Source organism: Pipistrellus kuhlii, unplaced genomic scaffold, assembly GCF_014108245.1.
Source record: "Pipistrellus kuhlii isolate mPipKuh1 unplaced genomic scaffold, mPipKuh1.p scaffold_m20_p_2, whole genome shotgun sequence".
NCBI lineage: Eukaryota > Metazoa > Chordata > Mammalia > Chiroptera > Vespertilionidae > Pipistrellus > Pipistrellus kuhlii.
Genome location: NW_023425515.1, coordinates 100,630,308 through 100,651,211, shown reverse-complemented (window position 1 = coordinate 100,651,211; position 20,904 = coordinate 100,630,308). Strand labels below are relative to the sequence as shown.

At 40.8% G+C, this 20,904-nt stretch overlaps 1 protein-coding gene and 1 pseudogene across 6 annotated transcripts in view; both read right to left on the bottom strand.

The window, feature by feature from the left end:
* Window positions 1-20,904, bottom strand: part of XRN1 (5'-3' exoribonuclease 1) — a 207,972-nt gene that overhangs the window by 69,008 nt on the left and 118,060 nt on the right. For all 6 annotated transcript variants that reach the window (XM_036447787.2, XM_036447784.2, XM_036447785.2 and 3 more), the window contains exons 21-25: window positions 14,858-15,020; window positions 13,027-13,140; window positions 10,155-10,253; window positions 6,026-6,141; window positions 5,377-5,523 (exon numbers count right to left, since the gene is read on the bottom strand). In XM_036447787.2, coding sequence (XP_036303680.1) covers window positions 5,377-5,523; window positions 6,026-6,141; window positions 10,155-10,253; window positions 13,027-13,140; window positions 14,858-15,020 — 639 coding nt within the window. The remainder of the gene's footprint in view (window positions 1-5,376; window positions 5,524-6,025; window positions 6,142-10,154; window positions 10,254-13,026; window positions 13,141-14,857; window positions 15,021-20,904) is intronic.
* On the bottom strand, window positions 17,579-18,384 carry LOC118724805 (annotated as a pseudogene).

Sequence of the window (20,904 nt, the reverse complement as noted above, 5' to 3'; positions counted from 1 at the left end):
GGAGAGAGAAAGAGATAGGAACATCAATGATGAGAGAGAATCATCGATTGGCTGCCTCTTGCATACCCTACACTAGAGACCGAGCCTGCAACCCTGGCATGTGCCTTGACCGCAATGGAACCTGGGACCCTTTAGTCTGTAGGATGACGCTCTATCCACTGAGAGATACCAGCTAGGACAATAATCAATCACTTTAAATGTATATGGATAAAATGCTCTAATGAAAAGACAAAGGGTGAATAAAAAAGAAAAAAAGCCCCATATACATGCTGTCTATAAGAGACCCAGTTCAGATTAAAAGACACACGTAGAATGAAAGTAAAGAGATAGAAAAAGATATTTCTTGAAAATGAAAATGAAAAAAATTTAGCTGGGGTAGCAATGGATATATTGAATAGACTTTAAAACAAAGGATGTATATAACAGTTAACAAAGAATGACATTTTGTAACGATAAAGGGATCAATTGAAGAAGAGGATATAACCCTCTGTAACCTTTCTGTAACCAAAATAGTAGCATCTAAATAAATAAAGCAAATATTGAGACAAAGGGAGAGGTCAACAATAATATAGTCATAGTCGGGGACTTAACCACCCCAGTGACATTAATAGATAGATCATTCAGACAGAAAATCATAAAGGCAATATGATAAATTAGACCATATGAATTTTATTGATATTTTAAAACATTTCACTCCAAAAGCAGCACAATTTATATTCTTTTCAAGCACACATAGAACATTTTCTATAGTAGATAACATGTTAGGCCACAAAACAAGTCTCAATTAATTTAAAAAGGCTGAAACCATTCCAAGCATCTCTGGTATCACAGTGTTTTGATAAGAGAAATCAGTTACAAAAAGGAAACTGAAAAAATGCACAAAACTTAGAAGCTAAATATCACCACACAGAACAATCACTGGGTTAACAAAAAAATTGAGGAAGACATAAAGCAGTATATTAAGAGGAATGATAACGAAAATACAACAAACCAAATAAATCTATAGGCCACAGATAGTAGTTCTAAATGAGAAAATCATAGCAATACCGAACTGTCTCAAGACAAAAAAAATCTCAAAAATTTAACCTTACACCTAAAAGAACTAAACAGAATACCATAAACAAAAGCCAAAGTGAATAGAAGGAATAAAATAACAGAGATCAGAGCAGAAATAAACTTGTCCAAAAACATAACACAATACAGCAGTGAAATCAACAGCTGGTTCTTTGAAAAGATAAACAAGTTGATAATACTTTCATCAGAGTCATGAAAAAGTATGAGGACCCAAAGAAATAAAATTAGAAATGAAATAGAAGAAATAACAACTGACACCAAAGAAATACAAAGGGTTATAAGAAAATACTATAAATATGTCTACATATTCAACAACCTGGAAGAATTAGTTAAATTTCCAGACACACAATCTTCCAAGACAGAAGGAAGAACAACCAGATAATCTAAATAGACTGATTATGATCAATGAAATCAAAGCAGTAATTAAAAAACTTCCAATAAAAGCCCTGAATAAGTAAAATAAAACTTTTTTCAGAAAAAATTTAACACCTGTTCTCCTCAAATTATTCAAAGTTAAAGAAGGCTCCAAAGCTCAGTTTCCAAGGCTAGCATTTCCCTGATTTCAGAATCATATAAAGACATTGGAAAAATAGAAAATTATAGACCATTATCCCTGATGAAAATAGATACAAAAAGTTTCAACAAAATATTTGCAAGCCAAATTCAGCCAAACATTAAAAAGATCATACTCCATGATCAAGTGGGATTTATTTCTCAGATTCAAGGATGGTTCAATATCCACATGTCAATTAATGTTATACACTACATCAGTGTTTCCCAAACTTTTGACATATGTGTACCCCTTCTTCGTAACGCTAAGTACCCCTCGTACTCATGAGAATATAGAATTAGGCAGAGCTAAGCACGGTGCAGTGCATACCCCCACCAAACTCCGGTGCAACACGTACCCCCACCAACTCTTCCCGTACTCCTAGGGGTACGCGTACCACACTTTGGGAAACACTGCACTGCATAAATAAAATGAAGAATAAAAACCACATGATCATATAAATAGATGCAGAAAAAGATGTGACAAAATCCATTATTCATTTATGACAAAAATGTTTAGCAAAGTGGGAATAGAGAAAAGATACCTCAACATAATTAAGGCCATACATGACAAACCCATAGGTAACAACATACTCAACAAGGAAGACATAAAGCAGCTTTTCTTATGATTAGGAACAAAAAAATGTTGTCCACTTTCACCCCTTCTATTTAACAGTAGAGGCCCGGTGCATGAAAATTCATGCATTTGAGGGGGGGGGGTCCCCTCAGCCCAGTTTGCCCCCTTTCACAGAAGAGGAGCCCTTAGGGGCGGAGGTGACCTGGTGATCAGGGGAAGGCGATGCCCCATCACGCATCTGCTGATGCTACTGCTGGCACACATACCTCACCCAGCCCTGGTTACCTGAGCTCAGGCAGCCCTGGGCAGCTGGGCAGCTGCTATCTGAGGCTTGTCTGTGCCTCAGGCCAGCCCTGGGCAGCTGGGGGTACTAAGGGGACTGGGGGACACCGGATGCAGGTGCACAGAGTGCCTGCTGCCTCAGGAAGGTTAAGGGGAGTGGATGCCAATATTCTGTGGCAGAGGATACCACCATTTTGAGGGCATGGCAGTCAATTAGCATATTCCCTCCTTATTGGCTGTGGGCGCTGCCATCTTTGAGGGTGGGGCAGTCGATTAGCATATTCCCTCCTTATTGGCTGTGGGAGTCACCATTTTCGAGGGCGTGACAGTCAATTAGCATATTCCCTCCTTATTGGCTGTATTTGCGATGGTGTGAGGATCACTTAGCATATTCCTTCTTTATTAGGATAGTATTGGAAGTCCTAGCCATAGCAATCAGACAAGGAAAATAAATAAAAGGTACCCAAATTGGAAAATGAAATGTAAAGTTGTCATAATTTGCAGGTGATATGATATTCTATGTACAGAATCCTAAAGATTGCAACAAAAAAGTATTAGAACTGATAAATGAATTCAGCAGAATAGTATGATACAAAATTAATATTCAGAAGTTGGTTGCATTTTTATAGTCCATTAATGAACTATCAGAAAGCCAAAGGAAGAAAACAATCCTATTTACAATTGAGTCAAAAAATAAAATACCTATGAATAAATTTAATCAAGAAAATAAAAGACCTGAACTTGAAAACTATATGACATTGAAGAAAGTAAAGAAAATACAAATAAATGGAAGCCTGTACTGTGCTCATGAATAGGAAGAGTTAACATCATTAAAATATTCATACAACCCAAAGCAATCTATAGATTCAATGCAATTCCTATCAAAATACCAATAGCATTTATCACAGAACTATAGCCTAAATAATTCTAAAATTTATATGGAACCACAAAGGCCCCTGAATAGCCAAAGCAATCTTGAGAAAGAAAAACAAAATTGGGGTATCATGCTACTTGATATCAAACTACATTAAAAGGCTATGGTCATCAAGACAGCATCATCTATAATAACCTGTAATAATAAAAGCATAATATGCTAATTATACCAGACGTCCTTCCAGATGTCCTTCCTTCTGGACAAAGCTGTAGCAGGTGAGGGCCAAGACAGAGGAGGGAGAGGCCCCAGCTGTGGCAGCGGTGGGCGGGGGCCACAGCTGAGGCAGAGGCAGCCCCCGCGGTGGTGGAGGCCAAGGCCCTTGCACAAATTTCATGCATTGGGCTTCTAGTATTGGCATAAAAACAGACACATAGATCAGTAGAGTATCCAGAAATAAATCCAAGCATATATGGTCAATTAATCTATGACAAATTAGACAAGAATTCACAATAGGATAAAGACAGTCTCTTCAACAAATGATGTTGACAACATTGGGCAGACACATGTAAAAAATAAAACACCACCACTTTTTTACACCACATACAAAAATAAACTCAAAATAGATTAAAGACTTAAATGTGAAACTTGAAACCATAAGACTCCTAGAAAAAAACATAGGCAGTAGACTCTTTGACATAACTCTCAGTAATGTCTTTTTCAGTATATCTTCTCAAGGAAGGAAAACAAAAGAAAAATTAAACTAATGATACCACATCAAGCTAAAAAGTTTTTGCACAGAGGAAAAAAATAAAATAAAATGAAAAAGACAACCTATTGAATGGAAGAAGATATTTGCCAATGATACATCCAACAAGGGGTTAATATTCAAATTTTATAAAGAACACAATTTAACATAAAAAAAAAATCACAAAAAATCCAATTAAAAATTTTATTGAGGACCTGAATAGACATTTCTCCAATGAGAACATGAAAAGATGTTCAGCATCACTAATCATCAGAGAAATGCACATTAAAATCACAATGAGATGTCACCACAAACCTGTCAGAATGACTACCATCAAGAAATCAACAAATAACAAGGGTTAATAAGGATGTGGAGAAAAGGGAACCTTAATGCCCGATTAGTGCAATTGTAAATTGGTGCGGCAACTATGGAAAACAGTATAGAGGTTCCTATAAAAATTAAAAAAGGAATTACTATATGACTCAGCAATGCCATTTCTGGTTATTTATTAGAAGAAATCCAAAACACTAATTCAAAAAGACAGATGCACCTCTATATTCATTGTAGCATTATTTACAATAGCCAAGATATCAAAGCAACCAAGTGTCCAGATAGACAAATGGATAAAGAAGATGTGGTAATATATACTATGAAATACTATTCAGCCATAAAAATGAATTAAACCTTACCATCTGTGACAGTATGGATGGACCTAGAGGGTACTATGCTAAGTAAAATATGTCACAAAGATAAAGGCAAATACCATATGATTTCTCTTATATGTAGAGTCTAAAACACAAAATAAACAAACCAGCGAAACAGAAACAAACTCATAGATACAGAGAACATTTTGTCATCAGATGAGGGAGTGTTGTGGGTATAAGTGAAAAAGGGGAAGGCATTAAGAAATACAAATTGGCAATTATAAAAATAGTTTTGAGGATGTAAAGTACAGCATAGGTAATATAGTGTCAGATGAGTACTAGACTTTTGGGGATATTTTGTAAGGTATATAAATCTCTAATCACTATGATGTATATCTAAATTAACATTATATTTCAACTGTAACTAAAATTTTTAAAAAACCTTAAAATAGGTAAATAAATCTCTGCCAATGGCAAAAATAAGTTTATATATAGCACATGTCAAATATTCCTATAAGAAGCATAAAACCATTATCAGCAAGGCAAAATAATAATAATAATAATAATAATAATAATAATAATAATATTCCTATGTTTCTGGATGCCTACTGGGATCTTATTCTGCACTTACCTCTCTATGTACTCTGCAAGAAGTTGTTCTGTGGCAGATGAATACATCCACTCATTTCCAATTTTCTTAGTATATCCTGGTACCTCCTCATTTTTTTTGTTGAACTTGAGATTCAAACCCACATTTGCTTTATGGTCTCCATGAGGGCTGAATTTAAACCACACAAACACACACACGCATATTTTAAAATTTTGTTGGAAGAAAAAAAGTTTGTTTTCAATTCTTAGAAAAAGTCAGTTTTAATTGTTCTATATTTTAGTTATCGTGGTTATTTCTGAAGTAGCAGTAATTGAAAAAAGTAGAGGAAAGGCTTTAAAATCCAAGTTAAGAAAGCATAACAGTTAACAAAGATTATATAATTAGAGAGGAAGAATGATATAAGAAAATACAGGGAAATATACTATTGAGATTCACACACACCTTGATACCTTTTTTCAAGGTCCAACATACTAACTGCTAAAAATAACAACTATTGTTTCAACCACCTATAACGTGCCATTTAGAGAAAATGTCACCATCAGAGAAATTTATGCATAAATTTTAAGGAAAAGTCAGAGAAAAAGTATACTATATAAAATATTGACCATTTTATCTTTATCATTCAATTTTTTCTGCCACTTTTAAGTAAATTTCTTTAACATAAACTTACTTTCTCCTAGATCCTCTTCCAATAAAAATACTTCCTGTAAACCTTGAAACAAGGTATCCACTCACTCCAAGGCGACTGGCCAACACATATCCTGGGTTGTACTTTATAGAATATTTCTTTTAATATAAAAACAAAAAGGACAATTATAGAAACAAAGTATTAAATGTCATTTCTTTATGTTTAAAATTTGGAGAAAACTAAAACAAGACTAACCATTGGATTGTGGCTATGTAAGAATTCTCAAAAGTAAATGATCATTCTGCTATCCTCTTTTTTAAAAGGATCTGTAAGCAGAATCTTTCTGCACCTTCCCTTCTTTAAAGGATTGAATTTCCAAGGACAGGTGAAAGGGACAGGTGAGATGTCTCAAGAAATAAACTCAACGGTAAGTAATAATGGCAAACAATGCAGGCAAGAATTAAATGCTTAAAATAAATTTTCATATACTAAGTAGGGCTTAGTAAAGTACCTGGGAGAAAATATACATGAGTCATATAAATGTTTTATACTCATATGCTTTATTTTATATGAATACTAGAGGCCTGGTGCATGAAATTCGTGCACTTGGGGGGGGGGGGTGTTCCTCAGCCCAGCCTGTACCCTCTCCAATCTGGGACATACCTCTCACAATTTGGACTGCTGGCTCCCAACTGCTCACCTGCCTGCCTGGCTGCCTGATTACCCCAAACATCTCTCCTGCCAGCCTGATCGACGCCCAACTGCTCTCCTGCAGGCCCAATTGCCCTCCCATATTGGCCTGGTCACCCCCAACTACCCTCCCCTGCCATCCCGGTCAGCCCTACTGACTCCCCTGACAGCCTGGTAGCCCCTAACTGTACTCCCCTGCAGGCCTGGTCCCCCCCAACTGCCTAACCCTGCTGGACTGATTGCCCCCAACTGCCCTCCCCTGCCAGTCTGGTAGCCCCTAACTGCCCTCTGCTGCCTGCCTGGTTGCACTCAATTGTCCTCCCTGAAGGCCTGGTCCCCACAAACTGCCCACCCTCCTCTGCATGCCTGGTCGCCTCCAACTGCCCTCCCCTGCCAGCCTGGTTGCCACCAACTGCCTTCTCCTGCTGGCCTGATTACCCACAACTACCCTCCCCCGCTGGCCATCTTGTGATCACCTGGGGATGGCCATCTTGTGGGAGGGTGTGAAGGTCAGTTATTTTATCACCAATAAATGCAAAATTTCCAGAGAGTGAAAGGTAAGCAATTAATTCAGCCACCGTTATTTTTTAATGATCATGTCTATAATCACTCCTAAGTGGATAAAGATTTTTAGTGTCCTGGAATATAAAGTTACCATTAATAGGCTAGTAAAGAATATGACACAATTTTGCCATTAAGAACCTTATCAGATTTAGAAATAATACAGACAAATTAAGTATGCTTCCCAGAATAGATACCATGTTTCCCCGAAAATAAGACATCCTCCGAAAATAAGACCTAGTGCATGGAAAGATAAGACATCCCCTGAAAATAAGACCTAGTGCAACTTCGGGAGAAAAATTTAATATAAGACACTTATTTTTTGGGAAACAGGATAATAAAAATTAAGGTAATAGTTCTCTATCACAGGTAATTATCACTTTTTTAATAAGCATCTGGAAATATGTAGGGGCACATCATTTTACAATGTCCTGGCTGGTGTTGCTCAGTGGATAGAGCATTGGCCCATGCACCAAAAGATGACGGGTTCAATTCCCTGTTAAGGGCATATACCTGGGTTGTATGTTCAATCTCCGGCCCCAATCAGGGTACATGATGAAGGCAACCAACTGATGTGTCTCTCTCACATTGATGTTTCTTTCCTTTACTCTCTATCTCTCTCCCTCTCGACTCATTCCTTTCCACTATCTCTAAAAATCAATGGAAAAATATCCTAGGGTCAGGAAAAAAATAATAACAAAAGGCACCTGCTACTACTACTCAGTGTTTATGGGCTAAGAATGCCAACTGTCCTACCAGATAAAGAACATAACTGTCTTGCTCAAAATACCAATAGTACTCCTTTTGAGAAATATTGGGTTATAGTATAATTAAAATTATCAAAGTCAGCCGAAACCGGTTTGGCTCAGTGGTAGAGCGTCGGTCTGAAGGGTCCTGGGTTTGATTCCGTTCCAGGGCATGTACACTGCTTGCAGGCACAACCACAGTAGGGGGTGTGCAGGAGGCAGCTGATTGATGTTTTTCTCTCATCGACGTTTCTAGCTCTCTCTCTCTCTCTCTCTCCCTTCCTCTCTGTAAAAAATCAATAAAATATATTTAAAAAAATTTATTAAAGTCACACAAACAGCCCTGGCTGATTTGTCTCAGTGAACAGAGTGTCAGCCTGCATTCTAAAGGAACCCAGGATCAAGTATGGTCAAGGGCACATATCCCAATAGAGGCTGTGCAGGAGCAGCCAATCAATAATTCACTGTCTCTATCTCTCCCTCCATCTTCCTCTCTGAAATCAATTTTTGAAAAATCACACAAACATCCTAGAAATTATAAAATAAATAGGTGAGAATGTTAGGAAAGAGAAAGAAGGCTTGAGTAAAAGTTAAAGAAGGTATATAAAAAGAAAGTAAGTACGCCTGGGAACACTGTACAGGTCTAGAAAAAGCTAGGCATGGCACTAACTGGTTTGGCTCAGTGGACAGAAAGGTCCCAGGTTTGATTCCAGTCAAGGGCATGTACCTTGGACTTCCCCCACCTGGTGAAAGAATTAGACCTACAAGTCCAGGAAGCGCACAGAACCCTAAACAAAAGGAATCCAAAGAGGACCACACCAAGACACATCATAATTAAAATCCCAAGAGCAAAAGACGAAGAGAGAATATTAAAAGCAGCAAGAGAAAAGCAGGTAGTTACCTATAAAGAAGCACCCATACGATCGTCAGCTGATTTCTCAATCTCAAGCAGGCCAGACGGGAATGGCAAGAAATCTTCAAGGGGATGAATAACAAGAATCTACAGCCAAAATTACTCTACCCAGCAAAGCTATCACTCAGAATTGAAGGCCAGATAAAGAGCTTCACTAATAAAAAAAAGCTAAAGGAGTTCATCACCGCCAAACCAGAATTATATGAATTGCTGAAGGGGGTTCTTTAGGAAGAGGAAGAAGATAAAGATAAAAATTATGAACAACAAATAGGTAACTATCAACAAGTAAATCTAAAAACCAAGGGAATTAAAAAATGTGATGAACAATATTAACTGGTGAATATAATAGAATCAGAGGTATAGAAGGGGAATGGACTGATGATTCTCAGGGAAAAGGGTAGTGGGGGGTGTGGGAAGAGACTGAACAAAAACTGTGCACCTATGGATGAGAACAATGGGGGGTGGGGAAAGGGCAGAGGGTGGGGTGGGAACCTGGTGGAGGGGAGCAATGGAGGGTGAAAAAAGAGAACATTTGTAATAATCTGAACAATAAATATGTATTAAAATAAAAAGACTCAACACTTAGATCTAATAAAAGAGTAATATGCAGATTGAACATCACTCCAACATACAAGATTAAGATAGCTGCCCCCATGTGGTCAAATATCCTGTCCCCATGTGGACACAAGATAGCCACCACAAGATGGCCAGCAGGGGAGGGCAGTTGTGGGTGATCAGGCAAGCAATGGAGGGCAGTTGGGAGGTACCAGGCCTGCAAGGGAGGGCAGTTGGAGGTGATCAACCCTGCAGGGGAGGGCAGTTAGGGGTGACCAGGCCGGTAGAGGAAAGAAGTTGGGGACAAACAGGCTGGGAGGGGAGCAGTTAGACATCAATCAGGCTGGCAGGCAGAAGTGATTAGGGGCAATCAGGAAGAAAGGAAGGCAGACAGGCGAGCTGTTGGGAGCCAGCAGTGGTGGATTGTGAGGAGGATGTCTGATTGTTGTTGGACATCCCTTGAGGAGTCCCAAATTGGAGAGGGTGCAGGTTGGGCTGAGACACACCATCATCCCCTCCACCCAGTTTATACATTTCATGCACTGGGCCTGTAGTTTTTAAATAATACTAGATATAACTGTAAGGAAATTTAATTAGTATTAAATAAAATATTTGCAATAAACTCCAAAAAGTTGGCAAAAATACCCTCTAATATTTTTTAAAATTCATTAATTCTAAATTAAATAATATGAACTATAGTACTCACATGCTGGTTCTGTATTAAAACATCAAGATTGGGTTCACATGGAATGCTGAAAACCACCCGAATCCTACCTTCTGTAATCACATCCCCTGAATCCTGAACCTTGGAGAGAAAAAAAAAATCACAGGTTTTAGTCTCTTACACTACATTTTAATCACTTGATTTTTCTATTTATTTGAACAGTGTTTATTATTTCTAAAATACATTAAGACCGAGGGAATGTACTGTAAATTGAAGTCATTGTACCTTGCTTTTAATGTGTTAAACAGTTGTTTTTTTTAAATTAACTTTTAATTTGCAAATAATTTCAAACTACCAAGAAGTTGTAAAACTAAAAACAGGTCAAAGAACACTTGAAATACATTTACCCAGATCAACCTGTTAACGTTTTACTCCATGTTTTAACATTAGTCAGTTGACCTAAAAATGTCCTTTGTAGAAAACGCTTTTCCCCCCCTTTAAATACCAGGTCCAGGCTATGATCAGATACTGCATTTAGTTGTCTTAACTATTTAGCTTCCTTTAATCTAGAATATATCCAGACCTTTTCTTTGCCTTTTATAACATTGATATTTTGAAGAATACAGTGCGTTCCTCAGTCCCCACACTGCACTAAAAAGGGGGGGGGGGGAGATTTACTCATTTTGGACTTATCTGATGTTTCCTTGTGATTAGGTTAAGGTTATATATTCTGTACATGAATCAATTCTATAGTTATTTTAGATGTATTAGTGCACAGGTGATGTATGCTTCTTAGAGTATCACATTGGAAGTACATGATGCTCACCTGTCATAACATTAACTTTGTTCATACCATCAGATATTGCTTAATTTCTTCACTGTGCAAATAGTTATTTATTGCCCTTGAAACTAATAAACAGTTTGTAGAAAAACACGTTCAAGATCATGAAAGTATACTACCTTATAAAAAATTTCCCATAACTTTAGCCTCCAATGATGGTTATTGCCTAATTTAATCTTTATCCTAATGGTCATAAAATGATGATTTCTACCTCCAGCACTCTCCCAAAATTTACCCTTGACATAATACTCTAAGTAAGAACTGTGCCCTTCCCTTCACTATTTACTTATTTATTACCACTATCCTATATAATAAAATAATAAGCAAATTAACATCACTCTGCTACACCCACAAGCCACACCCACCAGCCAATCAGAGCAAGTATGCAAATTAACCTAGCCAAGATGGCTGCAGCCACAGGGAGCAGGAGGGAGGCTTGGGTTTCCCAGGCGATAGAGGAAACAAAGCTTTCCACACATCCTGGCAGGCCCAGGCCTCCACTTAAGGCTACATAGTTTCAATTATAGAAGGTAAATTAATCCCCTGCCACCACAGGGCCAGCAGAAGACTTGGCTCGGCTCTAGGCTACAAAGTTTCAATTGTAGAAGATACCAGGGTCTCCACTTGGGTTGCCAGGGGGCATGGCCGGCCTGCAAACCACCACAGGCCACTCGCTCAGGCCACCCCACGCCCCAAGGGAACCCCCAGTCTGATCAGGAACACCTTTCAAGGCAAATCAGCTGGCCCCCACCCCCTGCACCAGGCCACTATCCTGTCTAATAAAAGAGTAATATGCAGATTGAACATCATTCCAACACACAAGATTAAGATAGCTGCCCCCATGTGCCAAAGATCCTGTCCCTATGTGGACACAAGAGGGCCACCACAAGCAGGGGAGGGCAGTTGGGAGGGACCAGGCCTGCAAGGGAGGGCAGTTGGGGGCGATCAGGCTAGCAGGGGATGGTAGTTGGGAGGGAACAGGCCTCAAAGGAGGGCAGTTGGGGGCGATCAACCCTGCAGGGGAGGGCAGTTAGGGGTAACCAGGCGGAAAGGAGGGTAGTTGGGGACAAACAGGCTGGCAGGGAGCAGTTAGACTTCAATCAGGCTGGCAGGGGAGTGGTTAGGGAGTGATCAGGCTGGCAGGCAGAAGCGGTTAGGGACAATCAGGAAGGCAGGCAGGTGAGTAGTTGGGAGCCAGCAGACGTGGATTGTAAAAGGATGTCCGACTGCCCGTTTAGACCTGATCCAACTGGGTCTAAATGTGATGCTTAGACATCCCTCGAGGGCTTCCAGATTGGAGAGGGTTCAGGCTAGGCTGAGGGACACCCCTGCCTCTCCCGGGCATGAATTTCATGCATTGGCCTCCAGTGAAATAATAAATTTCTATCTCCCCCACAATGATTTATAATTATTCATAACTGTACTTATTTCTATACTTTCCAGATTTGATTATTAGGAGCCTCTACAACCTGGTTTTTGTAACTATGTGATACTCTCCCATCATTTTTTTGAGCACTTCCTTACTTTCTGATACAAGAGGCTTCATGCTCATCTTATATCGACCTGCCCAAGCCCTGTAACCAGCTATTTCCCTGTGTTTTTTAGTGTGATATGGTATCATAAGTTACTAAGCACATGTGTTCACTGCTACCATAGTGGTGTTTGCTTTTCTTTTTGTGCAAATGAACCTAGAGAATATGTTATATATAGGCACATATGTATATTTGCTTGTGCCTTTTTCCATGTGAGAACTGGACCTTCCCAAAACATTAACATATTTATAAATTCATCAACCCAATAATAAATCTAAAATAACTATAGAATAGATTCATGTACACCACAATATACTACTAAAGATCAGGATTTGAATTCTTTTTTCGCCCCAAATCTGACCCCATCATGCTCAAGACTAAAGATATATAGCCAAATACCATGTTCATTAGTTAGATTAATGAATTCTTTCTTATTTTTCCACTTCAGTATTACCTTCAATTTTACACCTAAGTGAAGAAAGGGTAAAGCATTATATTAATTTCAAACCAGAGAGAAATTTAATTAGTAACAGCAACTAACTTCTCCAGCACAGCCATAATAGGGGGTTCCCAGCATAAAGACCATACTTCTAGGAGGAAACAAGTCATCCAATGTTTTGATATTGGAGAAACGGGAATCAAAAGCTCGGATGTCCTATAAAGAATGAAATATAAAAGTAAATAAATCATCACAATCAAGACTTTCATAGATTGTACACAAGTTTTTTTCCTATGGGACTATGGCTATCCTATATAATAAAAGCCCAGTGACCATATCGGCGGAATGACCAGAACTGCTCAACCAGTCACTATGAGATGCACTGACTACCTCTCGGTCCCTTTTCCTAGCCAGCAGGTTCCAATCACCAGTGATGAATGGGGACCTGGGGTGGATGGCAAGGGATGCCAAGCCAAGGTCCCCACCCCACCAATTATCCCACACAAAGAGGGTGACTGGAGGCAGGGTGGGGCTGGCGAGCAGGCAGAAATGGCTGACCTCTTGGTCTCTCCCTTGGCTGTCAGGCTTCCCATTGCTGGATGGGGAAAGGGGATCTGGGGTGTGTGGCAGCAGGGAGTAGGACTGGTGAGCAGGTGGAATGGGTCAACCTCTTGGTCCCTTCCCTGGGCCCGCAGGCTCCAATTGCCACCAATGGTGAACGGGGAATGGGGGTGGGTGGTGGGGGATGTGGATGACACCAGGCCAAGGCCCCCACCCCTCTCATCATCCCACACACAATAGGAGCCCCTTCAACCTAGTTCCTGTGACTACCAAAGCCCCCACCCCGCCAACTGTTTCACACACAGAGGGTGACCAATGGCAGGAATGGGTCCAGCAAGTGGGTGGGAACAGCCGACTTCTCAGTCCCTCCCTTAGCCGTCAGGTTTCCATTGCTGAATGGTGAACTGGGAACTGGGTGGGTGGAGGCAGGAGGCGGGGCCAGCTGCCAGCAGTTGGGGAAGATGGTCCTGATGACAGGCTAGGCCTAGGGAATATACCTGTGCACATTTCATGCATTGGGCCTCTAATACTACCTATAAATGTCAAATGTAAAGACTGTCTTCATACCAATACTGGCAGCTAAAATTTATTGACTGCTTTTAGATATTCCACACCTTTACTAGTTCATTTTATTCTTGAAACAGCCCTCTGTGGCAGAACATTATTAGCCCTACTTTTACAGATGAGGAAACTAAGGCACAAAAAGGGGGTAAATCTTGCCCAAGGTCATACAGCTTACAAAGTCAACTTAGGCATCTGTGCTCTTAATCATTACACTGTGCTTCCCCAAAATTATAGGATCACTTCATGCTTTAAAAAATGTTATCCCCTTACCACATCTAATATTACAAACACAATAGCCTTTTGCATATACTATTTAAGGAAAACATTTTCTTTTGAGAATAAAAATCTAAAAATGCAAGAGTCTAAGTTAATGCTGGGATTTTTCTTTTAGAGATTAAGTTAAAAATAAATTAGCCCTGCCCTAGTGGCTCCGTTGGTTGAGCACTGTCTCATGTACTAAAAGGTTGCATCCCTAATCAGGGTGTGTATGGTAGGTAACCAATGGATGTTTCTCTCTCATTCCACCCCACCCAACCACCTCTCTCCCTTCCTCTCTCTACGGTAAGTATGTCCTCGGTGAGGATTAAAAAAAAATTTAAAAGGACATGTTCCCAACCACAGAGTGTCTGAGGAAGCCTTTTAAAAAAAGAAAATATTTTGCAAATTATATTAAATAATAGTTTCCATTACACTTTGCTATATTACTCTTCTATTTAGAAACCAATGTTAATATGATAGATATAAAGTCTGTCTTTTACAGTGTGCAATAGTGTATAGTAAAATATAATTGAGACCTGATGGAGATTACCTTGACAACAGCTTGATAAACAAAAGGAAGAACTTGTTTTGACCACTGTTTCTCTAGATGAACTTCACCATTTTGATTTATTTGATATTTATGACCTGTGAGTAACTGAGCATATACAACTGCAGACGTTTCATTTATTATTATTCCTTTTCTTCTCAGATAGCTAAAAGAAAGAATAAAAAAGAAATATAGATATATGTGAGTGTGTATAGTATGACAATCATCCTTCAAACCATCAATTCATATTCAAATGCTTAAATAAATTTTAAATAAACATGTTAATAATTCTAAGTATCTAGCTTAAGAATTTTATGTGATATGTTAATCAATAAAATTAAATTTAAAAAGTTTTGCATTTGTTTTTTTACTCTATGGATGTGAAATTAATTGAGAAGTCACAGAATTATAAGAAACTCCTGTGATCCTTACCCCAGGAAGAGAAAAGAAGTGTTGGAAAAGTAGAGAAATTGGAACACATATAGTGCCAGTAGGAATGTAAAATGGTGCAGTCACTGTATAAAACAGTTGGGCAGTTCCTCAGAGTTAAACATAAAATTGCCATATAGTTCAGCAATTCCACTTCTAGGTATATACCCTAAGAACTAGAAACAGATACTTAAATATCTGTATATACAAAAGCCAGTGATTGGAATGCCGTAATGATTGGAATGACTGGTGATGCCCATTGCTGCCAGTGAAACCCCCAATCGGCAGGTGGGGCCAGCTGGCCAATCTCCCAAGGCCCCTGCCCCTTGTTGCTGCACCCCTTATTGGCCTCTCCCACTCTGATAGGGGGGAGGGCCTGGTTGTCAACCACCCCTCCCCTGCGGCCCTTCCCACAGACTGGCACTATCCCTGATTGCTGCCCCTACCCAAATAGGGGGCAGGCCAGCTGGCCAACTTCCTGCAGCCCCACCCCTGATGGGCCACCATCACCCCAGTCGGACTGCGGCTCCTCCCCCCAGCCAGCTCTGCCCCTGATCGGCCCCCCACACCAATTGGGGTGGGGCTGGCCAGCCAACCTCCCACAGACCCTCCCCAAGCCCCGTTCGGGGGCAGGGCTGGTTGGCCAATCACCCATAGCCCCTCTCCCCAGCTGGCTGGGCCCTGATTAGACCCCCATCAGGGTGAGATGGCTGGCCAATCACCTGCCATCTCCTCCTCCCAACAAGCCCAGCCCCGATCCACTGATTAGGGCTGGGCTGGCTGGACCCCACCCATGCAGAAATTTGTGCACTGGGTCTCTATTTTATAAATAGAGGCCTGGTGCATGACAATTCATGAACTGGAAGGGAGGTCCCTCAGCCTAGCCTGTCCCCTCTCACAGTCCAGGAACCCTCAGGGGCAGAAGGTGACCAGGCAATAAGGGAAGGGCGACACCCCCATCACACCTCTGCTGCTGCCACTGCCAGCAGCGCAAGGCTTAGCCAGCCCTGGTTACCTGAGCCTTGGGCAGCACTGGGCAGCTGGGAAGCCACCATCTGAGGCTTGCCTGTGCCTTGGACCAGCCCTGGGTGGCTGGGCAGCTGCAACCTGATGCTTGCCTGTACCTTGGCCCTGGGCAGCTGGGGGTCTTAGGGGACAGGGGACTCCAGAGGCAGTTGTGTGCAAGGGTGGGCCAGTTCATGCCATGTGCCTGCTGCCCTTGTGGGGCTGAGGGGATTGGGCACCACTATCTTGTGGTTGTGGGTGCCGCCATCTTTGAGGGTGTGGCAGTCAGTTAGCATATTCCCTCTTTATTAGGTAGGATACTCACAGTAATACTACTAACAAAAGCAAAAGAGTAGAAATAACCCAAATCTCTACCAACAGATAAATGGCTAAACAAAAGGTAGTATATCCATACAATGGAATATTCAGCTATAAAAAGAAATGAGTACTGCTACATACTACAATGTATATTAATTTCAAAAACATGCTAAATAAAACAAGCCAGACAACAAAGGTTACATATATGACTACATTTATATGAAACATTCAGAATAGGTAAATGCAGACAGACAAAAGGTTGACAGAGGCATTCATTGGGCCTTTTCTTTCTTATTTTTTTTTGTGTGTGTGTTTTTTTCCCAGTCAAAATATATTTATCCTGTTCTTACTTGGGTTGAATGGTTATACAATTATTGTGATCCAGATGTACCTTTCTCATGTATTATATTTTAAATACCCAAAACTTTATATAAAACCTACAACCTTGTTTCTCACAATTCAAACTATAAAACCTAGGATCAAATCTTCTGTGCTTTGAATAACTTCTCTCCTTGACCATGATGTTATAGATATGACAAAACTAGCCCCACATAGAAGTTTTGAAGGGGGGGGGAAATTGCCTAACAGAAACTTTATGTCTTCTGTGGCTAACTGTCTAAGAGCCTTCCTTAAAAGTGAAGATGGAATACAAAAATACAGACTTGTACAATTATTGTATGACTGCTGGGAAAGTTTTATTACTACCTTAGTGCTTACACTAAGAGCTACAACTTGCAACTCCTGAGCATTGTAATTTTCAAAGATGTTAAGGATGTAAACATTATGCTGAAACTGATGGCAGCAGCGACAAGAGAAGCCTGAGTGCTCACTCTAAGGTGTAGAACCATGCTGAGGATAGACACCAACATGCACTTCTGCTAAGGCTCGCAGGGTGCCCTCACGATCATTTTAAAGCACAGCCTTGGGAAGATTACAGAACAGGGCATCCATCCATAATTCTCAGGAATTTGCTCAGGCTGAATCTGGCAAGCAGGAAAGGAGCTGTAGCCATGACAGCAACATTAGGATTTGCAAGGCAGTCTGGTACAATTTAATTTTGTTTACATCGTTGTCTTCATTAGGAAAGGTTTAGTGGTTCACAAGAATGTTCTCCACCAGGAACCGGGCTGGTTCCCCTATGTTTGCAGAGGTTTCAACTATACATTGAAGCCACATTCATTGCAGAACTGGTCCATCTGGGCAGGAATATGGCGACCTTCCTTTTTCTGGTCACTTTTATTAGCTAAGAGAACAGCAGAAATAGGGCCACCACTTGGAAGATGGATTTTACTGTTCAGATTATGTTTTCATTTTAAGAGGACCTCAAATGTGGAACCTCTGATATATCAAAGACTATAAAAGCATCAACAGCTTCTTTATAGTATACTCGGATCATGTTGCCAAACCGCTCCTGCCCCGCGATGTCCCACAGCTGCAGTGCACCAGCGTCCCGCTGTCACAGTTGAGGACCTTGAGCCTGAAATCCACTCTGACAATGTCCCAGTAGTGCTGAGAGAAGAGCTGGTGGATATAGCGCTTGATGATGCTGGTCTTGCCACACCCAGCTGGCTGATGACTAGCTCCTTGAAGGGATGCTCACGGATCTCAGACCCAGATGCCTGCCATCAGCTCCTGGCCCCACTCCTGCTGATGGCTGCTGCCCTGCGCCCAGCCCCTGCCAGCAGTTGAAACTTCCCCGAGGCCACCCATGATGATGCCTGATCGGTCACAGGACCTGGAACCAGCAGCCCCTCATAGCCCGTGAGGGGTGGAATCATTGGGCCTTTTCAATCTAAAGTAGGGGTCAGCAACTACAGCCCTGGGGAAAATCAAGACCTATTCCTGTAAATAAAATTTCACTGAAACATAGTCATTCATTTATTTACTATATACATGACGGCTCCCCCCACCTTTTTTTTTAAACACTGATATTTTTATCAACAAGATTTCTATTAGCTGTAAAAACATACAGTAGCATTTGAAACTACAAAAATACATATATCCACATGAAAATGCTTTAATTTATAGCGGCTTCACAATATAGCAGCAACAATTTAAAATACATTGGAGGTTTTATTTTATTTTTTAAAATATATTTTATTGATTTTTTTACAGAGAGGAATGAAGAGGGATAGAGAGAAACATCGATGAGAGAGAAACATTGGTCAGCTACCTCCTGCACACCCCCTACTGGGGATGTGACTGCAACCAAGGTAGCATGGCCTTGATCAGAATCGAACCTGGGACTCTTCAGTCTGTAGGCCAAGACACAGTCTGAGCCAAACCCGTTAGGGCCAAATTGGAGATTTTATATAACCTTTGACATTTTAATTATGATGTGTCTTGGTGTGGGCCTCTTTGGGTTCATGATGTTTGGGATTCTCTGTGATTCTTAGGAATGTAAATTTATTTCCATTACTAGATTAGAAAAATTTTCAATCATTATTTCTTCAAAAGTTTCCAATTCCTTACACTTTCTCTTCTTATGTTACACCATGATGCAAACGTTGGTGCTGATGTTGTCTCAATGGCCCCTTACACTATCCTTATTTTTCTGGATTGTTTTATTTTTTCTTTTTAAATATATTTTGATTTTTTACAGAGAAGAAGAGAGAGGGATAGAGAGTTAGAAACATTGATGAGAGAGAAACATCGATCAGCTGCCTCTTGCACACCCCCCACTGGGGATGTGCCCACAACCAAGGTACATGCCCTTGACCGGAATCGAACCCGGGACCTTTCAGTACACTGGCCAACGCTCTATACACTGAGCCAAACCGGTTTCGGCTTGTTTTCTTTTTGCTCTTCTGTTTGGGTGTGCTCCACTACATTATCTCACAAATTGCTGATGCAATTCTCTGCTTCATCTAATCTACTATTGATTTTTTCTAATGTAATCCTCATTTGTTATTGTAAAATTAATTTATGACCAGTTCTTTTTTATGTTTTTCATCTCCATTTCTATCTCTTTGTTGAAGTTCTTACTGAGGTCATTGAGCACCTTTATAACCAGTGTTTCAAACTCTGTATCTGGTAAATTGCTTATATCCATTTAGTTTTTTTTTTTAGTTTTGTTCTGTTCTGTAATTTGGGATATGCCTCTTTGTCTCCGCTTTTAGGCTGCCTCCCTGTGATTGTTTCTATGTGTTAAGTAGAGCTGGTACTTCTCCCAGTCTTGGTAGAGTGAATGGCTTTATGTAGTAGGTATCCTTGATTGCTGTTGGCTTGTCAGTGGGAGGGATTAACCCTGAGGCTTATTGGTTTTGAGGACTGCCCACAACTACAGTGTATTAGTTCTGGGGCCTGTGCTCTACCCAAGGACACTAGTATGAGCTACAAAGAAATCTACAGATGGTTGCCACTTGTGCTGGGCTTGGAGGTGTCTGGAAGGGGCTAAGCTATGAATTTAGACCATCTGTCATTGTCAGACTTGTAGCTGCTTAGCAGGAGGTATGGGGCATTCTAAGGCCAGTGCTCCTTGTTTGAAGTTTGGGAGATTTTAGGAAAGTCTGAAGATGTGCCAAAATGGGTCATATATATGGAAGTGGCTTGGGTGGGTCTGCAGTTGGGTGGGGTCTCAGAGAATCACCAGGGCAGGGCAAACATTGTTACTCAGTTTGATGGAAACCCAGATTTGGAGCCTGCAGTGCAGGGAAAAGTGTTCAGCAAAGGAACAATGTCTTCTGCCAGCAATTGTCTGGGAGAAAGCTGCCCCTCCAATCCTCATCATGAAGCTAGACTAGGGGTGTCGAACTCAATCAGAGAAGGGGCCAAAATCTAAAATCCAGCCTAAATCGCGGGCTGAATGGTTTACTGAACAGTCATAAACTGTCATTGTGATGGAAACGCAGTGGAGTGCAGTGATGACAGTGTGGTGTGGGCCATACTGCAAGGCCTGGCGGGACGGATTTGGCCCGCGGGCCTTGTGTTTGACACATGTGAACTAGACAATTCAGTTCCTCACCATAAGGAAAAGCTGCTGCCCCAGTTCTGAAGCTTAGAGTAAGTGAGTATGAGTAATTCCATGCATGGGCTCTGCAAGAGGAACAGCCTGGGACTCCAGTAACCTTCTGTTTCACTCATCCACAATCCCCTCTGGTTCTTTTAGCCAGAAGTTATGGGACTTCTTTTCCTGGCAATGGGTTACTGGGCTGGGGAGCCCTGTATAGGGTTGGGACACTTTGCTCCTCAGGGGATACATCAGCAGCTGCAATATCACTCATAATTTTTTTAACTACCACATGTCAATGTGGGACCAACCTGTTCCACACCTCTGCCTCTCTTCCTGGTCTTGACGA